General features: G+C 37.4%; 2 protein-coding genes across 2 annotated transcripts in view; one reads left to right on the top strand and one right to left on the bottom strand.

Moving 5' to 3' along the window:
- Nucleotides 1-21019, top strand: part of LOC137284716 (UPF0764 protein C16orf89 homolog) — a 441860-nt gene that overhangs the window by 267127 nt on the left and 153714 nt on the right. The window lies entirely within an intron of this gene.
- Nucleotides 11746-21019, bottom strand: part of LOC137283680 (cholesterol transporter ABCA5-like) — a 47165-nt gene continuing 37891 nt past the window's right edge. The window contains exons 28-32 of the mRNA XM_067815327.1: nucleotides 20279-20373; nucleotides 18650-18769; nucleotides 17419-17660; nucleotides 16854-16909; nucleotides 11746-15729 (exon numbers count right to left, since the gene is read on the bottom strand). Of these exons, the coding sequence (XP_067671428.1) occupies nucleotides 15586-15729; nucleotides 16854-16909; nucleotides 17419-17660; nucleotides 18650-18769; nucleotides 20279-20373 (657 nt within the window). The 3' untranslated portion in view covers nucleotides 11746-15585. The remainder of the gene's footprint in view (nucleotides 15730-16853; nucleotides 16910-17418; nucleotides 17661-18649; nucleotides 18770-20278; nucleotides 20374-21019) is intronic.

Below are 21019 nucleotides of genomic sequence, written 5' to 3'. Positions count from 1 at the left end.
AATCTACCACTATTCCTGTGTCTACTGAATCATTCACTATTGAGAATATCTCAAATCCTCTTGCCCATCGATACACAGTTGCATTTGTTGAGAGCAGTAGTATGTCAGGTTCTGTAGAGAAGAACCCATACAACTTTCAGTCAAGTATGATCAAAAAGGTTACTCTGAATGTAGATGGTGTCAGTCTTCCCGGGAGAGCGTCCAGTGCAGCTGATGCAGATACCTATCTGGATCTATTTGATGGGGTGAATGTAAAGAGAAAGTAAAGGGAACTTCATCAGCAGAAAAGACTTTTTACTTGGAAGCGCCCTTTTTGTGTTTGAACTGAACGAAACTGAGACTGAACATCTCAGTCTAGTAAGACGGGTAAATGTATCACTAGAAATTCAGTTCAATGCAGTCTTAACCAAAACACTGAGTTGCATTGTCATGACTGAAAGGACCTCGCTGATAGAAATTGATCAAGCCAGGAATGTGTATGTCAAGTGAAGAAGATGAAAGCCTCCGAATTGTCATGCGCTATTCAATGTGATCCAGTGCTTAAGAACCATGTTTTAGGAGTGTATGCTAGAGACACTTTACCTCTGCTTACATCTTCAATGTTGATGATGAGAGGTGTTGGTTTAATTGTTAATACTGATGTTAGAAGTAAAGATGGTCGTCACTGGATTGGCATGAATCTGAAAGGCAACAAAGCAGAACTGTTTGACAGTCTAGCTGAGCCTGTCAGCAAAGAATTTGATGACTATTTAATGTCACATGTTCAATTCTACACGTACAGCAGCATACGTTTACAATCAGTAGATTCAAATGTGTGTGGATCGTATTGTCTGTACTATCTGTTGTGCACATTTAAAGCTAACTGGACTTTTCACCACTTTTGTCATCAGTTTGATGTAAAAAACTTCAATGGGAATGATATGTTTGTATCTCAATATATTTGTCACTATCTTAAATATTGTACTCCTTCCTGTTTTGGTTGCCAATGAATATTATGTATCATATTTGCATGGAAAGAAAACATTCAATAAAATGTAGTTTAGCTTAAATCCTGTGGTTGTTATTTGTATAAACAAAGACGTCATGTGAGGTTTTAACTCACTAGTACAATACACTGGTGAAGTGAGCAAGTCACCATGGAAGAATGTCTGTTACCCTTTCATACACCTACTACACTTTCTGTAGCTGGAGGATCCTCTAGTGGTAAATGTGTTTGGACTGCACGTCTCATAAAACAAGCGAATACCATGTTTGATCCTCCACCTCACTTGATCATTTACTGTTATGTTGTGTGGCAAGATATTTATTCAGAGCTTGAAAAAAGTGTTTCCAATATTAGATTTCAAGATCACTTTACCTACTGAAGAGGAACTGCAATCTTATTCTCATGAATCGGACAATGTTTACTTGTCCTGGATGATTACATGCAACAAATTTGTAAAAGTCCTTTGTTTTTAGATCTGTATACCACACTATCACATCATTTAGGAATTACAGTTATCAACATTATGCAAAGTGTGTACCCTAAAGGCGAATGCATGCAAGAACAATGTCACTGAACACGCATTACTTTGTCTTGTTGTCTAATCCACGTTCTGCACATGAATATAAGATTTTAGCGTCTCAGATATTTCTTGGTCAAATGAAATATTTCACTGAATCATTCCAAGATGCTGTAGGTGGGAAAATATATGGTTATTTACTGATTGATGTTAGCCCATTTACAATGGAAGATTATGCTCGTTTGAGTAATGTATAGTGTATTTGACTCAATAAAACCAAAGTTGAGGCCATACCTTTGATCATTTCACAACTGGGGTTGGACTTGAAAACATCTACTAACATGGATGTGTGTGGACATTTTCTTAATGATGAAGTGGTGAAATATCTCCCTTTACCAAACAGTTTGGACAAAAGTTTACTGATAGACTGGCTTCGTTCAAGACTTGGCTCATTCAGATGAAACAGTCACCTAAATCTATGGCTGAAGCAAGATTTATTTACACAGAACAATCTGATAGAGTGCACTGCTTCAAGTGTAAACTTCGTGCATCACAGTGGATACCAGAAGATGATCCCATGAGTGAACATTTTAGGCTGTCTCCTCATTGTGATTACATTCAGATGGTTGGTGAACCTCAAGATAACAAAACAAATTGGAATCAAGATGGAGTTTTATTAATGTTGTCGATTGTTATGTCATATCTTTATATGATTTATATGTTTGTTGTTATTCTAAATTCTGTTAGCTTTTGTGTATGGGTTGTGTATAATACATAGCGTGTAACCATGTGACAAGAAGTATTTATGTGTTTATGCATGTATCAATTATCGTATACATATACAGAAACGTTTTTTTAAAAAAAAGAAATAAAAGATTAGTTTAGTTGAAGTCAAGCGTTTGCTTTATGTTCTTCTATACGTTAGTTGCCGAGGGTGTAATTCAATTCATTATTGATAAAAAAGATGAGTTGGGCACACACCCTCTGACACAAGATAAACAAACAAACAAGGAGAGGTTGCATTCAAGCTTTATTAAAACCCTGACATGAAGCATATTGATAGATTTCCAAAGACACAAAATCATTGATTGATTATTGATCATTGAACATGTACAAGCAGCAATTGTGTCGTAAAATCTTTCTCTGCGACAAATAAAATGAAAATGTCCAATTTTAAACAACATGTCTGAATGACAAGAACACATCATTTCCTTGTGCAAAGTGTGTTATTTGCTATCAGAGATATTTTTACAAGTCCTCTCATATAGAGTGAGATCTTCTTTTTCCTTTGTCTAATATAACCCAGTTTCTGGCTGTGAATGTTTTTCAAAATATGAATCCGGATCTAGGTTTAGGTTGCATCTTCCTCCTTTAATGTCATGGATTCAAATGAGAAAGAAAATAGCCTGAACACGTATACATTTCATTCTTGCTCACTCTGGTCATCATCACCATCCTTCTGTTCTTCCTGTGTAACCATGTCAGATTCAGCATCACTCTCCATGTCCGGCATATCTATACGAGTCATTATCTCTTTTATTTTCGGTTTAAGAAAGAGTTTGATCTTACTTTGGATGATGGTTTGATCTGTAGAGGGATTCATTTCTTCTAGGCTGTCTAGAAGCGTTTGAAACAGAGGTGCCTGTTTAAAGTGTTGGGTGTATTCTATAACGCTGTTTAGACTGCTAGTCAATTGATTTTCCCGCAGTTGTTTCATCTTTCCCACATTTTGCCACTCCTCAGCTTCCATGTTGGTGAGCAGTATCTGACCTCGACGACGAACAGGTCCTCCACCCTTTTGAGAGGATGAGGCATTGGCATCATCATCATCATCATTATCATCATCATCATCATCATCATCATCACTGACATTCTTGATTTCAGACCATTTGGTTCGTTTCCTAATTGCTTTATGGTTATTGACAGGACACCAGGTCTAGATGTGGTTTTGCAGATCTGTTACATTATTCATCAACACTCCACAGTCAGCACAAGCAATAGCCATAGTGAAAGGACATGTCTCGGTATCCGTCTCAGAATCTGTTTCTGTATAGGGGTAATGATCAGCTCTGCTATGTTCTTCAGTTTTGTTGCTTGTCTGGACAGGTTTATCAAGTGAGGCTCTTGATTTGCTGGGACTGACAATGATCTGCTTCCTAGGCTGTTCACGTTCACACTGAGCATTTGCTCTGTTTCTTTAATGATGTTCACATGCAGTCGGTACCTATCTTTTGTGGTATGTTTTAAATCAATGACAAACTGAACATATGGCTTTTCTGTAATCTTTTCATACATAGACAAAAAGTAATCCATATTTTCAGGAAAGATTCTACGAGCAAAAGGTTTAATTTGTTGTTTGTCAATTGGTGAATGAAACAGGGTGACATAATGAGCAATCAGTGCAATGTCTCTGGATTCTCGTCCTCTTGGAAACAGATATTGAACAAGAACAAGAATCAGTACATTCTTGTTGGAGAAGTTTGAGTGAACAGTTTAGATATTTTCTTGTCAACTTTTCATTGAGCCAAAAAATCGTCCAATACCAAAACATTCCTCAAATTTGCATCAAAGTAAATATCATCAGTGATATCATAGGGTAGGTCTTTGACAAAAGTAACTTTTTGGGGTAGTTGTTCACTAATAGTTTGATATAAGGGTTGCCATTGCATATGACACCAAACAATACGATCTGGAGGAGGTTCAATCAAACCACCTCGTAGAAGATGAGATGTGAACATTGATTTCCCACAAGAGCTTGGTCCAACAACAAGAACATTTGAAGGGATTACAAATTTGAATTCTTTCTCCTGGTGTGAGCATACATTCTTAGGGGGAGGAGGAGGTTGAGTGTTCTGATCAGGAGGAGGAGTGTTTATGTTGCCATTAGGAGTAGGCGGAGGAGTAAAGAATTGTGTTGACCTATGAAATTGCTTCAAATTTCTCTGTAGGTTATCGCTTCTTGTAAATGTCTTACCACATTCAGGACAGGTGATCATGTCCATGGTGTTCCAACTACAGATGAGCAGGTTTATGAGTCTGAAGCAGTCTTTTATACTCACCGACCATCTTGTTATGTGTCAATTTTGGTTGAGCTCGTTTCAATTTAGTTTTGGCTCGTTCCAACACAGCTTGTGTTCTGGAAACATATTTTATCTTCTCAGGTTGTATTTTGTGTGGAGGATTTGTTCCTATCTTGTCTTTCATGTTCCTCATCTTTTTCGTGTAGATTAAATTATCTTTTCTTTTCTTCCGTGATGCTCTTTTACATGATTTTGCTCTCCTTCTCTGTGATGATAAAGGTCCAAATATATCATCTATTGAATTTGTCCTCATGGTTCAACAATACGTACTTTCTTTAAGCAGGAAAGCATAAAACTGTCTCTTTGCTAGATACCAGTGAGGTTTTATTATTTCTTTTGACATGTACAGGAGTGTTAAAGACCTAGGTTTACTTCAGTCCTCAGAGTATGCATATGTAAGTGTGTAGAGGGTGGATGTTCCCATCAAGAGAGGGAGGGAGTTGGTGTGTCTATTAGGAGGAGGAGGAGGAGGAGAAGGAGGGGCGTGGATGTTCCCATGAGGAGGAGGGAATGGAATGTTCTCATCAGGAGGAGGAGATGGATGTTTCCTATCAGGAGGACGATTTTTCTGTTAAAGATAGTAAGAACAAAAGGGTTTCTACTTTCTACGTTTTGTTATATCATCTCTCAGTTATGGCTGTTTCATTATAATAGTCATGTGAACATTAAGTTATCAGGATAAGTTATCATAAGCTTGTATACTTTATGGGAACATTTCAATACCAAGTTGACATTGTCTGCTAGTTCACACGAGCTGATTAATCTCCCTTTCTCTTGTCATTGTGGTTTTTAGTTGAGTAAGACAACATAGCTGCTATTACCGATAATTTTATTGTTTTTCTCCAATTATATCCTTCTTCTTCCACGAAAAGGAATTTGATCTGCAGTGGCTGGATTGATCGGATAAAGAGACTGAGATTTTGGTATTGATGCTGGATTTGTCATACCTATGTATGCATTCAATGTGGATAAATTTATAATATGTTCATTAAGGAACAATTATTTGTTTTCTTTTCTATGAAAGCAGTATTTTAAACTAAACGCGTTGAACGTTTTATCAATGTTAAGGACTTTGCAAGTGTAGGTTTCGGTTCAGTAAGTGTTGGATATTTGCACTTCTTTCAATTTACTCCCTGTATCGCATAGACCCTATTAACTTTGCAGTCTGCTTTTGAAAAATATATACATAGAATCAGCTGACCCAGTTTATCAGTTCTAAAAATGCATCTTTGAACTGCTAGCAAGCAAACATTATATAACGATCCTCTGTATGAGTGACAAAGCGAACTATATCATAGACATTGTGAAAACATGTGATTACGGCATGAGGTGTGAATGCACTTGACTGTATTAAATAAGCACGACTAGGAGTGTAAATCAAACTGAATGATTAAAGCTGAATTTACCTCACCGTTCTAGTAAACAATTCTAAGTATGAGTAAGCAAGACGAGACATCCTACATTATGACTTGCATTTAACTCGCTGTCCTAGTAGTACACTTTGTGTTTGAATTTTATGCTCTCCTTAGGAGGTAGGTTATAGCTATACTATGTTTGAAATGCGAAGCGAGATGAAGCGAACCATATTTTATGGATATGTAACATGGTGTTTGAGTGTACATGGGAGAGTTTATCGCATGTGGTGAATAAATGCGATTAACCCTTTCATGGCATAGCTACATGTCTCTTATCCGCATGTAAAACTGTTTTGAAGTGAGCATGATTACACGGAGTGTAAAACAGTGGAGGCTTTGTTCCTATCTTGTCTCTCGTGTTCCTCTTCTTTTTCGTGTAGATTAAATTATCTTTTCTTTTCTTCCGTGATGCTCTTTTACATGATTTTGCTCTCCTTCTCTGTGATGATAAAGGTCCAAATATATCATCTATTGAATTTGTCCTCATGGTTCAACAATACGTACTTTCTTTAAGCAGGAAAGCATAAAACTGTCTCTTTGCTAGATACCAGTGAGGTTTTATTATTCCTTTTGACATGTACAGGAGTGTTAAAGACCTAGGTTTACTTCAGTCCTCAGAGTATGCATATGTAAGTGTGTAGAGGGTGGATGTTCCCATCAAGAGAGGAGGGAGTTGGTGTGTCTATTAGGAGGAGGAGGAGGAGGAGGAGATGGGATGTTCCCATGAGGAGGAGGGAATGGAATGTTCTCATCAGGTGGAGGAGATGGATGTTTCCTATCAGGAGGACGATTGTTCTGTTAAAGATAGTAAGAACAAAAGGGTTTCTACTTTCTACGTTTTGTTATATCATCTCTCAGTTATGGCTGTTTCATTATAATAGTCATGTGAACATTAAGTTAACAGGATAAGTTATCATAAGCTTGTATACTTTATGGGAACATTTCAATACCAAGTTGACATTGTCTTCTAGTTCACACGAGCTGATTAATCTCTCTTTCTCTTGTCATTGTGGTTTTTAGTTGAGTAAGACAACATAGCTGCTATTACCGATAATTTTATTGTTTTTCTCCAATTATATCCTTCTTCTTCCACGAAAAGGAATTTGATCTGCAGTGGCTGGATTGATCGGATAAAGAGAATGAGATTTTGGTATTGATGCTGGATTTGTCATACCTATGTATGCATTCAATGTGGATAAATTTATAATATGTTCATTAAGGAACAATTATTTGTTTTCTTTTCTATGAAAGCAGTATTTTAAACTAAACGCGTTGAACGTTTTATCAATGTTAAGGACTTTGCAAGTGTAGGTTTCGGTTCAGTAAGTGTTGGATATTTACACTTCTTTCAATTTACTCCCTGTATCGCATGGACCCTTTTAACTTTGCAGTCTGCTTTTGAAAAATACATGTATATACATAGAATCAGCTGACCCAGTTTATCAGTTCTAAAAATGCATCTTTGAACTGCTAGCAAGCAAACATTATATAACGATACTCTGAGTGACAAAGCGAACTATATCATAGACATTGTGAAAGCGAAGCGAGATGAAACGAACCACATTTTATGGTTATGTAACATGGTGTTTGAGTGTACATGGGAGAGTTTATCGCATGTGGTGAATAAATGCGATTAACCCTTTCACGGCATAGCTACATGTCTCTTATCCGCATGTAAAACTGTTTTGAAGTGAGCATGATTACACGGAGTGTAAAACAGTGGAGGCTTTGTTCCTATCTTGTCTCTCGTGTTCCTTTTCTTTTTCGTGTAGATTAAATTATCTTTTCTTTTCTTCCATGATGCTCTTTTACATGATTTTGCTCTCCTTCTCTGTGATGATAAAGGTCCAAATATATCATCTATTGAATTTGTCCTCATGGTTCAACAATACGTACTTTCTTTAAGCAGGGAAGCATAAAACTGTCTCTTTGCTAGATACCAGTGAGGTTTTATTATTTCTTTTGACATGTACAGGAGTGTTAAAGACCTAGGTTTACTTCAGTCCTCAGAGTATGCATATGTAAGTGTGTAGAGAGTGGATGTTCCCATCAAGAGAGGAGGGAGTTGGTGTGTCTATTAGGAGGAGGAGGAGGAGAAGGAGGGGCGTGGATGTTCCCATGAGGAGGAGGGAATGGAATGTTCTCATCAGGAGGAGGAGATGGATGTTTCCTATCAGGAGGACGATTTTTCTGTTAAAGATAGTAAGAACAAAAGGGTTTCTACTTTCTACATTTTGTTATATCATCTCTCAGTTATGGCTGTTTCATTATAATAGTCATGTGAACATTAAGTTAACAGGATAAGTTATCATAAGCTTGTATACTTTATGGGAACATTTCAATACCAAGTTGACATTGTCTTCTAGTTCACACGAGCTGATTAATCTCTCTTTCTCTTGTCATTGTGGTTTTTAGTTGAGTAAGACAACATAGCTGCTATTACCGATAATTTTATTGTTTTTCTCCAATTATATCCTTCTTCTTCCACGAAAAGGAATTTGATCTGCAGTGGCTGGATTGATTGGATAAAGAGACTGAGATTTTGGTATTGATGCTGGATTTGTCATACCTATGTATGCATTCAATGTGGATAAATTTATAATATGTTCATTAAGGAACAATTATTTGTTTTCTCTCTATGAAAGCAGTATTTTAAACTAAACGCGTTGAACGTTTTATCAATGTTAAGGACTTTGCAAGTGTAGGTTTCGGTTCAGTAAGTGTTGGATATTTACACTTCTTTCAATTTCCTCCCTGTATCGCATAGACCCTATTAACTTTGCAGTCTGCTTTTGAAAAATATATACATAGAATCAGCTGACCCAGTTTATCAGTTCTAAAAATGCATCTTTGAACTGCTAGCAAGCAAACATTATATAACGATCCTCTGTATGAGTGACAAAGCGAACTATATCATAGACATTGTGAAAGCGAAGCGAGATGAAGCGAACCACATTTTATGGTTATGTAACATGGTGTTTGAGCGTACATGGGAGAGTTTATCACATGTGGTGAATAAATGCGATTAACCCTTTCACGGCATAGCTACATGTCTCTTATCCGCATGTAAAACTGTTTTGAAGTGAGCATGATTACATGGAGTGTAAAACAACTTGAATAGTTTATTTTACATAAAAATATAGGGATAGAAATTTGTCAGTGACTACGATAATTATGTTCAGAATAAGAAATTAGGCCAGAATTAGTAAGATGATCTGCGACTGTCACAGTAAACACGATATTTAATTAAAGTAAGTCATTGTTGTGCATACGAACGTTTCGTTTTAGAAGATGCATACCCAAAAAGTCTTTAAGTGGAATTAAATCCAGACTAGAAGTGTCTTAATATGAGTGTTTCGGTCATTCTACATGGGTAGGAGTTTGACAGCCTCAGTTGGCGAGGTGGAATCTCCCAATACAGAGACTCTAGACGGTCAGTAGTTTTGTAGCTTCAACTGTTTTCACTACAAATGGACTCTTGATTTCGGTGGCCGGACACTAATGTTATAGTGTCTACTTCAGGACAGCGATGTCCAAATATTTCTTAAGACTAAAAACTACATAGCACGGCCATATGCATCCTCCATATCTCCAGGGTATACGTTCCGATAAGTCTCCACTATACCCTGGACGCATCTACAGCTCTGCCTAATAAATTTATTACCTCCCTTTGCTGGCTCCGCCTTCTCACAGTAGCCAATCAGCTAGGCCGCCGTTAAAACCGAGCTTGCCAGTGTCAACAAACGCAAATGCGAAGGTTTGCTCGCAGTGCGCCCCAGATTTTAGGGAAATCATACAAACAAATTGACAGGTCCGAAACTTTAAAACAACATATGCAAGAACTCCTTCTACCTCTTCCAGAGAACCTCTGCATGGTTTCTGTTGAAAAGTAGAATCGGTTAGATAATTCAAAAAACGAAAGTGAGCTGTGATTGGTTCGCTCAACTTCCCAGCGTAGACACCTGACTGGATCAAAAGACAGTCAAGGGAGGTAATAAATTTATCGGTCAGAGCCGTAGATGCGTCCAGGGTATAGCGGTGTCCATATGTTTACGGAAGTGACGTCACAAACTACGCTCACTCATACATGGGTAGGCAGAAAGCCACAATGGCTGATGATGATAACGATGGCAACCGGTGTAGCGTGAAAGGCAAAGAGAGACTTGTCGGAACGTATACCCTGGAGATATCGAGGATGGACCATATGATATTTAGTTATTATTATTCAACCTGCACTCTTAATCTTTATCACTACCGCAGAGAACATTGTTTTGTCAGCTACCCTGTTCTTTTTTGTCACTCCCATCAGAGACCATATAATAGATTATATGGTCTCTGCTCCCATTGATTACCGTATATGCCATTTATGACCTTTATTGGCCACCCCCTTGGCTGTGTCTGTCATAACATCAACTGTAGAAGGACGTGCTTTTGTTTCTCAATCTGTCCATTGATGAATCTTTGCCTGTCCATCGTTGATAATGATAATGAAGATAATTCACTTATATAGCGCCTAGTTTCCAGATGACTCACTGGACCCTGTAATCAGAATCTGATTATCATTACCCCGGATAACCCAAGCTTAGGCGGTAGAAGGTCACAGTCACAGGACTTTATCTCACCAGGTACCCACTTTCTGCTGGGTGAATAGAGGCAAATTTGAACAAACTCATTTGCCTAAAGTGAGACCGAAGTCCTAGAAACTTTCAGGGGTCAAACTGCCAAACACGGACACGGTGCTTCCTCCGTAGGTATCAGTGTTTCCTCCGGAGGTATCAGTGCTTCCTCAGGAGGTATCAGAGTTGCCTCAGGAGGTGTTTCCTCCGGAGGTATCAGTGTTTCCTCCCATCTGCTCTCATGGATGCACCACAAACCCATGCATGTGGGAACTCTTCCTTGTATTTAAGAAGACTGCCATTTTGCTTGGCATGGCAACAACAGCTGGTGTGTCCAAGCTATATATCATCCACTTCTCACACATTCATAGCCACACTTGGGAGGGATCACTCTGCATGATCATGTTACCTCAGTACTGTTAATATAATCTCCATCCACAAGTAGCTATGCTTCACATGTTTGTGCTGTCAACATAGAGAAATAAAAAACAAAACTGTTTTAATGATATACAGTGCTAGACTTCGTTATAATACTATTGATGGTGTCTTGAGAAAGCTGAAGGATTGAATGGGTGCATCGGTCACTACATCTGCTGGAACTGGCACAGTGCTAACCCCAATGCTTGATACCTCATAATGTGTATTCAGTTCCAAATTCAATTCAACACCGTTTACAGTGCAGGTAATTTAGCTCTTGTTTGAAAACAACGTTATGTCAAGGTCCCAATTTGTTGTCCTGAAATCTAATTTGAAATAAACTGAAAGGTATAACTGTAAAGAAAAGTGAAAACACGCACATAAACAGTTATTAATTTTATGTAACAATTTACAATAACTACAATCATTCAATAAATCTGAACGTATAAATCATCATTTACAACGGCAAAATGAGCATTACTAATTATAATCCATTAAGGCAATAAGGGCCTCTCATTACAACGATAGATAGGAAGATACAAACATATAGGTTATATAAAATCCTATTCACCTATTAAAATGGTCCCCTTAACTTTTCAACATAAATCTTATAAAGCCAATCAGTTTTTAAGCCAACTATATTTTCAAGTTTTCAATACCAGGATTCCATAAGATATTGCTAAGTGAAAAAATCATCTGCAAAATTGAGTACACATTCAAAATCACATTATTTTATTCGCAAAACAGTTCTTAATTATCAGATAAAGTATTTTGTTGTAAATGAACATCATTTAGTCTTAACATTTTTTACTAATGCCTTCTGTCTTTCGTTATGTTGACCGACATGATCCATTTGACAAGACCCTGGGTTGACCTGATCATCATTCTGAATAAACATTGTACTGTATATCATAACTTGGCTATAACCATACATCAAAATTCATAAACACTGCCCTGAAATGATGACATATCTACGCTGCTAAAATGTAACAACTAATATGAAATAGATAAATTGTTTGGCTGAAAACAAAGAACTTCAAATCGATTCATTACTGGCAGGTGCTCTCAGATGTCATGGGTGAGGCAAAACGTAAAACAGGAAGCTGATTGTCACATATCATGACAGTATGTAACTTTGCATTACACAAACATGACAGGATGCTGATTACGACTTCTGGACACTTGCAATGACATCAAACCATTAGCAATGGTCTCAAAACATTTCCTTGCATAGAGACAAGTAGGACTTCCAAAGGTATTATAACATAAAGACACTTAAACATATTATCACAATGAATAACATGTCATCAAAACATTTCATCACAATGAACTGTTGACAACATTCACTGTATCTTCACCTTATGGAGAAGAGAATGTGTACCGCTGTCAATATTACGGTAAGATATACAGGGAAGTAAATTTCTTTCAAACAATAAATGTGTTAAAATAAATATAGGTGTTCTGGTAGATAGTACATTCGGTGCATCTGTATAACTACAAATTTTATTATATTCATCAATTGATTTTCTGCTAATAAGTAAATAAGTTCCTGGAAAATATCTGTAAAATGTTAATATGTTCTGCAAATAAATATTCTCTGAAAAATGTCCAACATTTGTCAGATTAAGTCATATTCTGAAAAATGTCTGTGTATAAATATAAAACATCGAAATGTATGTAACAATTAGAATGTAATAATTTACAGTAAACCTCTGGCCAAATATTTAGATTAACAATTGTCAGGTAAAACACCTGTTTTACACAATGCAAAGGTGATGTTAAAACATATCTGTAGATGTACAATATAAAAAGCAAACACATTACATAATAACATGAAGTTTACAATCATCTATAAATAACTTTCTTAAATATATTGATCACAGAAACAAACACACTGAAATAACTCAAAACTAAAAAATCAACAACACAGTGTCTCAAATTCAGTAACTATCTGTTCAGAACCTTCTGATCAAAATCACAATGAACAAAATAATTCTAAACAATGGATATGTAAGCATGAACTCAATGTTATACACATCTGTGCATAAATTTGTTCCACGAAAGCCCTAAAAAATTGATGATATCCCTGTCATGTTTCACATTAATGAAAAAAGGATGATCAAAATTTGTATTTTGTTCTACATGAGACTTTGAATGTGATAAGAGTTTCTTGTTTTTACATTTAAGTAGGTATTTCCATATTCAAACATTATGCCGTCATGTTTAGAGTCCTTTAACAAGAGTTTGCACATTTATAATTAAGTTTCAGTAAAGTTTATATTTATAATTATGTATTCAAGCGAAATGGTCATTATGCTTCTCTCGTGTCAAACCACAGGCAAAGTGTAGCGCAAATGGGGTTGCACAGCACAAAGAAACTGACCAGTTATCATGATGCGAGCAAAGCGAGCAATGGTTGGCAACATACATGCCTCGCTTTGGTTCGAAAAATATTTTTCATATCAAAATAAAATATCAGCACCATCAAAGGTATACACTCATTTCATCACTGGGTTGTGCTCTCAGATTTCCAACCCCATGATTAATACTTACTCACATGAAATATATTGCATTCAACATTTTAAGCGCAAATCATGATATATCAGATTGTGAAGATTCAACAGAGTGAAGGAACAGGAGAGTATTATACTTGTTGAGCCCCGCCGTGTATGGAGTACTTCTGGAGTTACCTCCCCTGCTTCATTCGCCCAATGTGCCAGAACTTTTTTGCATGTAGAGTAAATGTTACAAAAACACTAACAATAACGATGACAGGTAAGAAAAATAAACTCCAACAGGTTCATGGTAAAATTAGGATATATGGTATTTCTTTTTAATTTCTGCTTATTCTTGCTCCTTAACTCTGTTGAACTGGAAGCTGGTAGGGGAATGGAGGTGAAGAATGATCCGAATACCACGAGTGGTGCTCGCATATAAGTCATATTCTCTATACTGCCCATCCTTAATTGCGCTACATTTTACCTGTGATCTAACACATCACATGCACTGTTTTATCAAAGGACTCGCAGCTGCCAAATAATAAGGAACTAATAGCCACAAGTATGACAGCTTGCAACTGGACACTACTGGTCACTGAAAGAGGTAATATGGGTGGTTATAACTGCATAGAAAACAAACAGATATGTAACATATATATGGAGTTGCATCAAATCAATCGTGAATATATATCAGGAATCAGAACTGCCCCCTCTTGGACCAAGTAATTGTATCATCAGAACTATCCTGAGTTTATGTTTCAGACCCCAATGCTGTAGAGCAAATCTAAAATCCTTCCTTTTCACAGTTTCTATCACAGGTTTTACAGCTTTTAATACAGTTAGGTTATACTTATGAAGTTTCATGAATAAAAATTCTGTTGTAGATTATAATGGAGTAAACATGACTTGAAGTAGAACTGATCCAGTTTCATTGTGGTCTAAGAGTGGTTCATAAGTGGTTACAAAATTTTAAAAAGTGTTCAAACTAATAATTCACAACATTAATACAGAAAATATATACCAACATTATAATATTCTTTGGTTTTGTGGACAGGATATTTGTTCCAAAATAATTTTTCCCTGAAGAGATGAGCATCAATGCCTCAACATCAAGTAAGACAGCAGTAAAATGGGAAATTACTTATTGCAAAAATTACATCTTAATGGTTTAAACTGGCCACATCAAGATTATTTCATGTTCAATAAAGCTGTGGCAAGATCATGGTTCTAGACAAATGATTTCTGTCGATTTGCTTACATGCCTCACTGTACATGTAAGCATATTTACTGTTATTTATATAATATCATACATACTACATATATTCCAGGTGTGACATGCAACTCGGTAAAAGAGGATTATACACTGATTATGTTGTATGCATACATCCTTCAAAATTCTGTCATGTCAGCAGTATGTGTGCTTCTAAGATTAAGTCATGTGGACCATACTATTACCAATTTTTAATATTAGTAGACATGCTACGGACAGTTGACATTTACTGCCTTGTCCTGGAATACTGGACTTGGTACAGATGTTCAACATGTCCAAAAAATAAAGTTAGCTCATTTCAAAATATTTCCGTAACAAAAAACACTGTATATGACCATACATAAGCTGAATTTTTAGGACTTAAAAAGGCTGTAGAAAGGGGTCGGCATGTTTAAGGATAACACGTTCATCAAAATCACTTTTCAGGTAGTAAAATGAGCCCAAGAGAATGCTTCATTACAGGCCGAGGCAATCTAGACTGGCTACATCAGTTTCTACTAGAATTTGGGCTAGATTTTGAATTAATTTTCCAGGACTTGAGACCCAGGCTAACTGTTGACATGTACATCTCTATAGCTATCAGCAAGAACAACACTTCCCCATAAAGAGCACCTGGATATACTTTCAGCCCCAACTGTCATGCTACACATTCTTCTGAGGGAAGAATTCATGACTGCATGGTACAACAACTAGGAATACAAATAACACTTTTAAATGCATGCTGAATGTTCCACCCGACAAATGTATCACAATACTATGATAGTTGACAAACTCAGTCGGTCTTGTTTTACATGCGCACGTTGACGTCTTCATAGCCAGGGTTGACACTGCCTCTTTCTCCACCCCCAGCCGACAGCTGTCTGTTCAGCGACTTTGGCATATCCTCTTCTTCTCCTTCTTCAACCTGCTTTTTGGCAAAATCCAGGAACACCTGAAACATGCAGGCCATTGTCAATTGTGTTGATTAATTACAAAATTACAGTCATTTGTCAGTCTGTAAATTATTGAGCTTGGACTGCACTATCAAGATGTCAGGACTAACAATCAGCGCTATTGCCAAAAAATGTCCATGACTCCCTCTCATGACACCATGCAGACATGACAACTCCAAAATTTTCATGTTTAGGACAAACACAGGTGCATTGATCCATTGGTCATATAGAACTGACATAAAGTTTTACACTGTTGTATATCCCGATCTGGTACTTCAAATGAGCCACGATACATGAATGTTCAACTTTGAATAATACCAAATCGTGACATCTGTCAAGAAAAAAGACTTACTTTTGTTCGAGGATAATAATATATGCTTACTTATTTTCCCTTCATTAATAAATGTTTTCACAAAAATTGTTGCCTCAAGAACTATGTCAGACATAACACTCACATGCTACCAACATTCAGAATTCCGTGTATAAACTTAATTAACTCATTTCAGAATGAACACTGAAAAGCACTGGCAGAATTTTACAAATACTTTAAGATCAGTTTGTTTCGATCCAAAGGTGTTTTATAGTTGGTCCTAAAATTACAGATTTCAGTATTTTAATATGCATTGAGTCACTATCCTTACATGTGAATTTGTGTTGCATCACAGCTTAAGTACACAATAATTTGGTAATATATTGTCATGACTAAACTTGCAGCATTGTGATGTATCATATTGCAGGTTATATGCTAATACCAGCAATAGTGCTGACAAAGCAGATACATAATCATGGTGAACCAGGATCTGAACCCTTGTTAATATGCAAGTTAAACGAAGAATGTACATCATCTGTCCAGGTGGATGATTAAGTAAAGACACAAATAGATCATAATAAATCCTCACTGATGACTCTAATTACATGCAGAATCAAGCTTACCTGACAAGTGCAGCCTTATCATCTTAACAGGGAAGTTGGGTAGCCTCATGGTTAAAATGTTGGTTTCTTATGCTGAATGTCTAAGTTCAATTGCCCATGTGGATAGAATAGGTAAAGCTCACTTTTGGTGCTCACAATGTGATATAGCTGGACCTTTCAGTGGTGTAAAATCACTAACTCGTCTACTCACCTGTTCCAGGGTTGACTGACTGAAACTGTACTCCTCCACATCATGAGTGTGTTTGGCTGTGGAGAGATGGATGATACATTAACTAGACAATAGGTGGAAAAGTACATGACAGCAAGTCAACATCTAACTCGATTCTATAACCAATACTAGTAGTTGGCTGGTTTGTTGTTTAACGCCACACTCAGCGATATTTCAGTCATATGGTGGTGGTCTGTAAATAATAAAGTCTGGACTAGACAATCTAGTGATCAACAGCACTAGCACCAACCCATGCGACTGGGATATGATGACGTGTCAATCATGTCAGTGATCCAGACCACCCAATCCCCTTAGTCGCCTTTTACAACAAGCATGGGCTACTGAAGATCAATTCTAACCCATATCTTCACAGGCCATTTTCAGTTATAATATTGATAATATGAGTATTTTCCCTCAATCACCTTTCATAACCGCAGAAGGTACTTAATAGTGTAATATGTTGCCAACATTTTCCCATCTTTTCAACAGAAATAAATAACCCTCATATGTCCAAGTTAAGAACAACACATCTGATATAACCACTCACTTTGTTCAAGAGAGGAGAAAGTTTCCGCTAAGGATTTGACATTATCCTTGGGTATCTTGTACTGTCCTCGTTCCTCGAATCTCTCCAGACAGGAGGCCTGTGGAAACAGAGACACTAAATGTCTCTCCAAACTGTCCATCCTGGTCTCCACATCTTGTTCTTGATCCCCTGTCTTCAACTTCACCTCCAGAAGGTAGCCGCTACCATACTTGTCCTTCAGGTGCTGTGTTGGCCCCAGACACCTGGAGATAGAGGGAGAACAAGCGGATGAAATTAGAAATAATACTGTGAGTGAGTGAGTTGGGTTTTATGCCACTTCTAGCAATAATCCAGCAAAACCGCATCAGGGGGACACCAGAAATGGGCTTCACACACTGTACCCATGTGGGAAATCAAACCTGGGTCTACAGCATGGCAAGCAAATGCTTCAACCACTAGGCTACCTTTAACTACGAGAAGTATGTTATTCGAAACAACATTCATTGTTTACTTTAAAGCTACTCCACTGCCCTGTAAGAAATAAGAGCAAAATCCACCAGTACATAGTCAGATTCCTACAGCAGGAATATAATAAGACACTGTTATCTGATAACTGCCAACTGTAACATATGCAATTTAGACAATCCAAATGGCAAATCATCACACAGCAATCACATTTGGGGTTGGGCCACCATCACATTCCAGGGGGATGTCAGACCATTCCAAAATGTCTGTCTGTGAACAGTTCACGTTGACACAGTGCTTCGGAAAGCGAGTCACAAAATTAAGATTTTACATTGTCAATAAACATTATGTTTTCATCAGACTACAGCATGTTATGAACTACTTTGTGTCTAGGAATATTACTGTTTATAAACATCTGGCTGATCCTATCAAATCCATGTTATAAACTACTTTGTGTCTAGGAATATTACTGTTTATAAACATCTGGCTGATCCTATCAAATCCATGTTATAAATAACTTTGTGTCTAGGAATATTACTGTTTATAAACATCTGGCTGATCCTATCAAATCCATGATATAAACTACTTTGTGTCTAGGAATATTACTGTTTATAAACATCTGGCTGATCCTATCAAATCCAAATGAAATTTCCATGCATCAAATGCTCAAGAAAACCTGCACAATATCTGAAAACACATAACATTTTCTGTAACTGGAAAATGCAATATGTGATGTACCTGAAACAGGTTTAGAACAAGAAATGGCCTCTTGAGCACATATACTCACTCCATCCTTCCATTGACCATGATGGCGACTCTGGAACAGAGGGCATCGGCCTCCTCCATGTAGTGGGTGGTGAGGATGGCGCCCCGTTTGGTGCCCTGGAAACTCGCGCTGATTGTATCCCTGAAAACATAGACACATGCAGCTGGTGTTCCTCATAATGAACAAATTGACATCCATAAACTCTCTTCCTTAGCTGAATACTATCTGTGAGAAATCTAGATCACCAGATTTCATTCTTCAGGATTTATCTAGGATTCTATAACAAGTATTGTAGATGTATTACATATTTTATATATGAATTTCTAAAACATATGTTTAACCTCTTATTCAAGAGTGCTTATATTCAAAAACAAGTCCTAAGCCTAATCAGTTGGTGGCAGTAAACAAATCTGTTCATTTAGTACTAAAGTAGGTGGAGGACAGTCTAGTTCCTGTAATTTAATCGCCAATCATCTGTTTCAATTTACTAAGTTTAGTTTGTCTATGAACAGTCTTTGATGCTTTTTCCAACACTTGCTAATAGATCATACAACTCAGGGAGCTGATGTCAGGTTCAAAGGTTGAATATCACATGTTAGTGAGTCAGAGAAATCGTTTTTACACCGCCTTTAGCAATATTTCAGCAATATCACCTTAGGGGACACCTGAAATGGGCGTACACACATTGTACGCATACAGAGAATCCAACCTGGCCTTCAGTGTGACCAGCAAACGCTTTAACCACTAGACTACCTAAGGCCAGTTATCACATGTAAGGTCAAATGGACAACTGATTACTATAATGAGGCATCATTAGTAGTTACATAGTATTTATCATCTTTATGCAAATGCAGTGCTGATTAGAATAAAATATGAATGTAAAATGAACTGTTTTGCAAAATTGTTTTGGAAAATTTGAGAAAATTTGATTATGCTCTTTCTCAGTTCAGCTTTCTGACGGTGGCGAATATTTTTTTCTCAACATGTCGCCTGGCTGTGAAACTGTAATCAAGGAGAGGCTGGATATGAATAGTATGAAGAAGGAAGTCACATATAATACAAGCTTATGTACCAAGACAGCTCTTGGAACAGTTATTTGCTCTCTGTATCTATGTTGTATCTATGTTGATGCTGGTAACGTGTGTAACCAGCATCCCAACATGGCGGCAGGTAGATCTCTTGGCAACTATTTCCCTAAAAAAAACAGTCTTCCATGTGTATGCAATCAAAAGTTTTTGAGCACACTGATAAACCTTGATGGTGGAAATACATTGAAAGCACTGAATGTCTATGTGTTGAAAAAGAAGCACTTTTAAAATCACGCGAGGATGTTAGTTACTGAAAGTCTTGATCTCGGTTAAGTTACCGACATCCTCTGGCGACGTTAGGTACAGTGTTACTGTCAAACGACATCAGCAGCTTTTGGACCCAAGATGCTATCACCAGTTGCAAGAGAAAAACTAAGATTCTGTATCTTGTGTATAAGGTAATCCCCTTTAAGCCACTCTGGTTATAGGTATGAATAATTAATCTTACATTCTGCGATGTATTGTAATTGCTAATGCTGGCTGCAGATGTGTCAAGCTCCAAATATAACACTGTTCTAATGTCCGCAGAGCTAGCATGGAATGATGAAAGACATCAACTTACCACAGGAATCTCTTGGACTGAGGGTCCATCCCTGTGGAAGGTTCGTCAAGCAGCACAATTTCTGGACTGCCCAGCATGCTGATGGCATAGCTCAGCTGTAACCATGGCAACAAAAGAAACAAAATGAAAATGAATTGCTGGTTTCCTTTGCAGCTATATCAAAAATCCAAATTCATTAATAATGTTACTTCATTTCTAAAACATGAAGTTTCTGTCACGTTTTCATTTGTCCCTTCCAGTACTCCAAAGCACACCTTCTTTTGTCCTTCTGTCTCCCACGTCCCTTTCACTCCCAACAGTCCATTCAACCCATGGTTTGTTCATCCATCCCCAATACAACTTCGTTATCCCTTTCGATACCCAAAGAACACACCTTCCTTTCATCCTCCACATCCCTCCATTCTGTCACACTCTCCCCTGCCTATACACACCCACTTTGTTCCTCCACCCCTAACGACCCGTGAAGGTCCCGGGGTAGAATAGGCCTTCAGCAACCCATGCTTGCCATAAAAGGTGACTATGCTTGTCGTAAGAGGCAACTAACGGGATCGGGTGGTCAGCCTCGCTGACTTGGTTGACACATGTCATCGGTTCCCAAGTGCGCAGATCGATGCTCTTGTTGTTGGTCACTGGATTGTCTGGTCCAGACTCGATTATTTACAGACCGCCGCCATATAGCTGGAATATTGCTGATTGCGGCGTAAAACTAAACTCACTCACTCACTCCACCCCTAACACACC

This window comes from Haliotis asinina, chromosome 5, assembly GCF_037392515.1.
Source record: "Haliotis asinina isolate JCU_RB_2024 chromosome 5, JCU_Hal_asi_v2, whole genome shotgun sequence".
NCBI classification, from domain to species: Eukaryota; Metazoa; Mollusca; class Gastropoda; order Lepetellida; family Haliotidae; genus Haliotis; species Haliotis asinina.
This window is presented reverse-complemented; position numbering and strand designations above follow the sequence as displayed.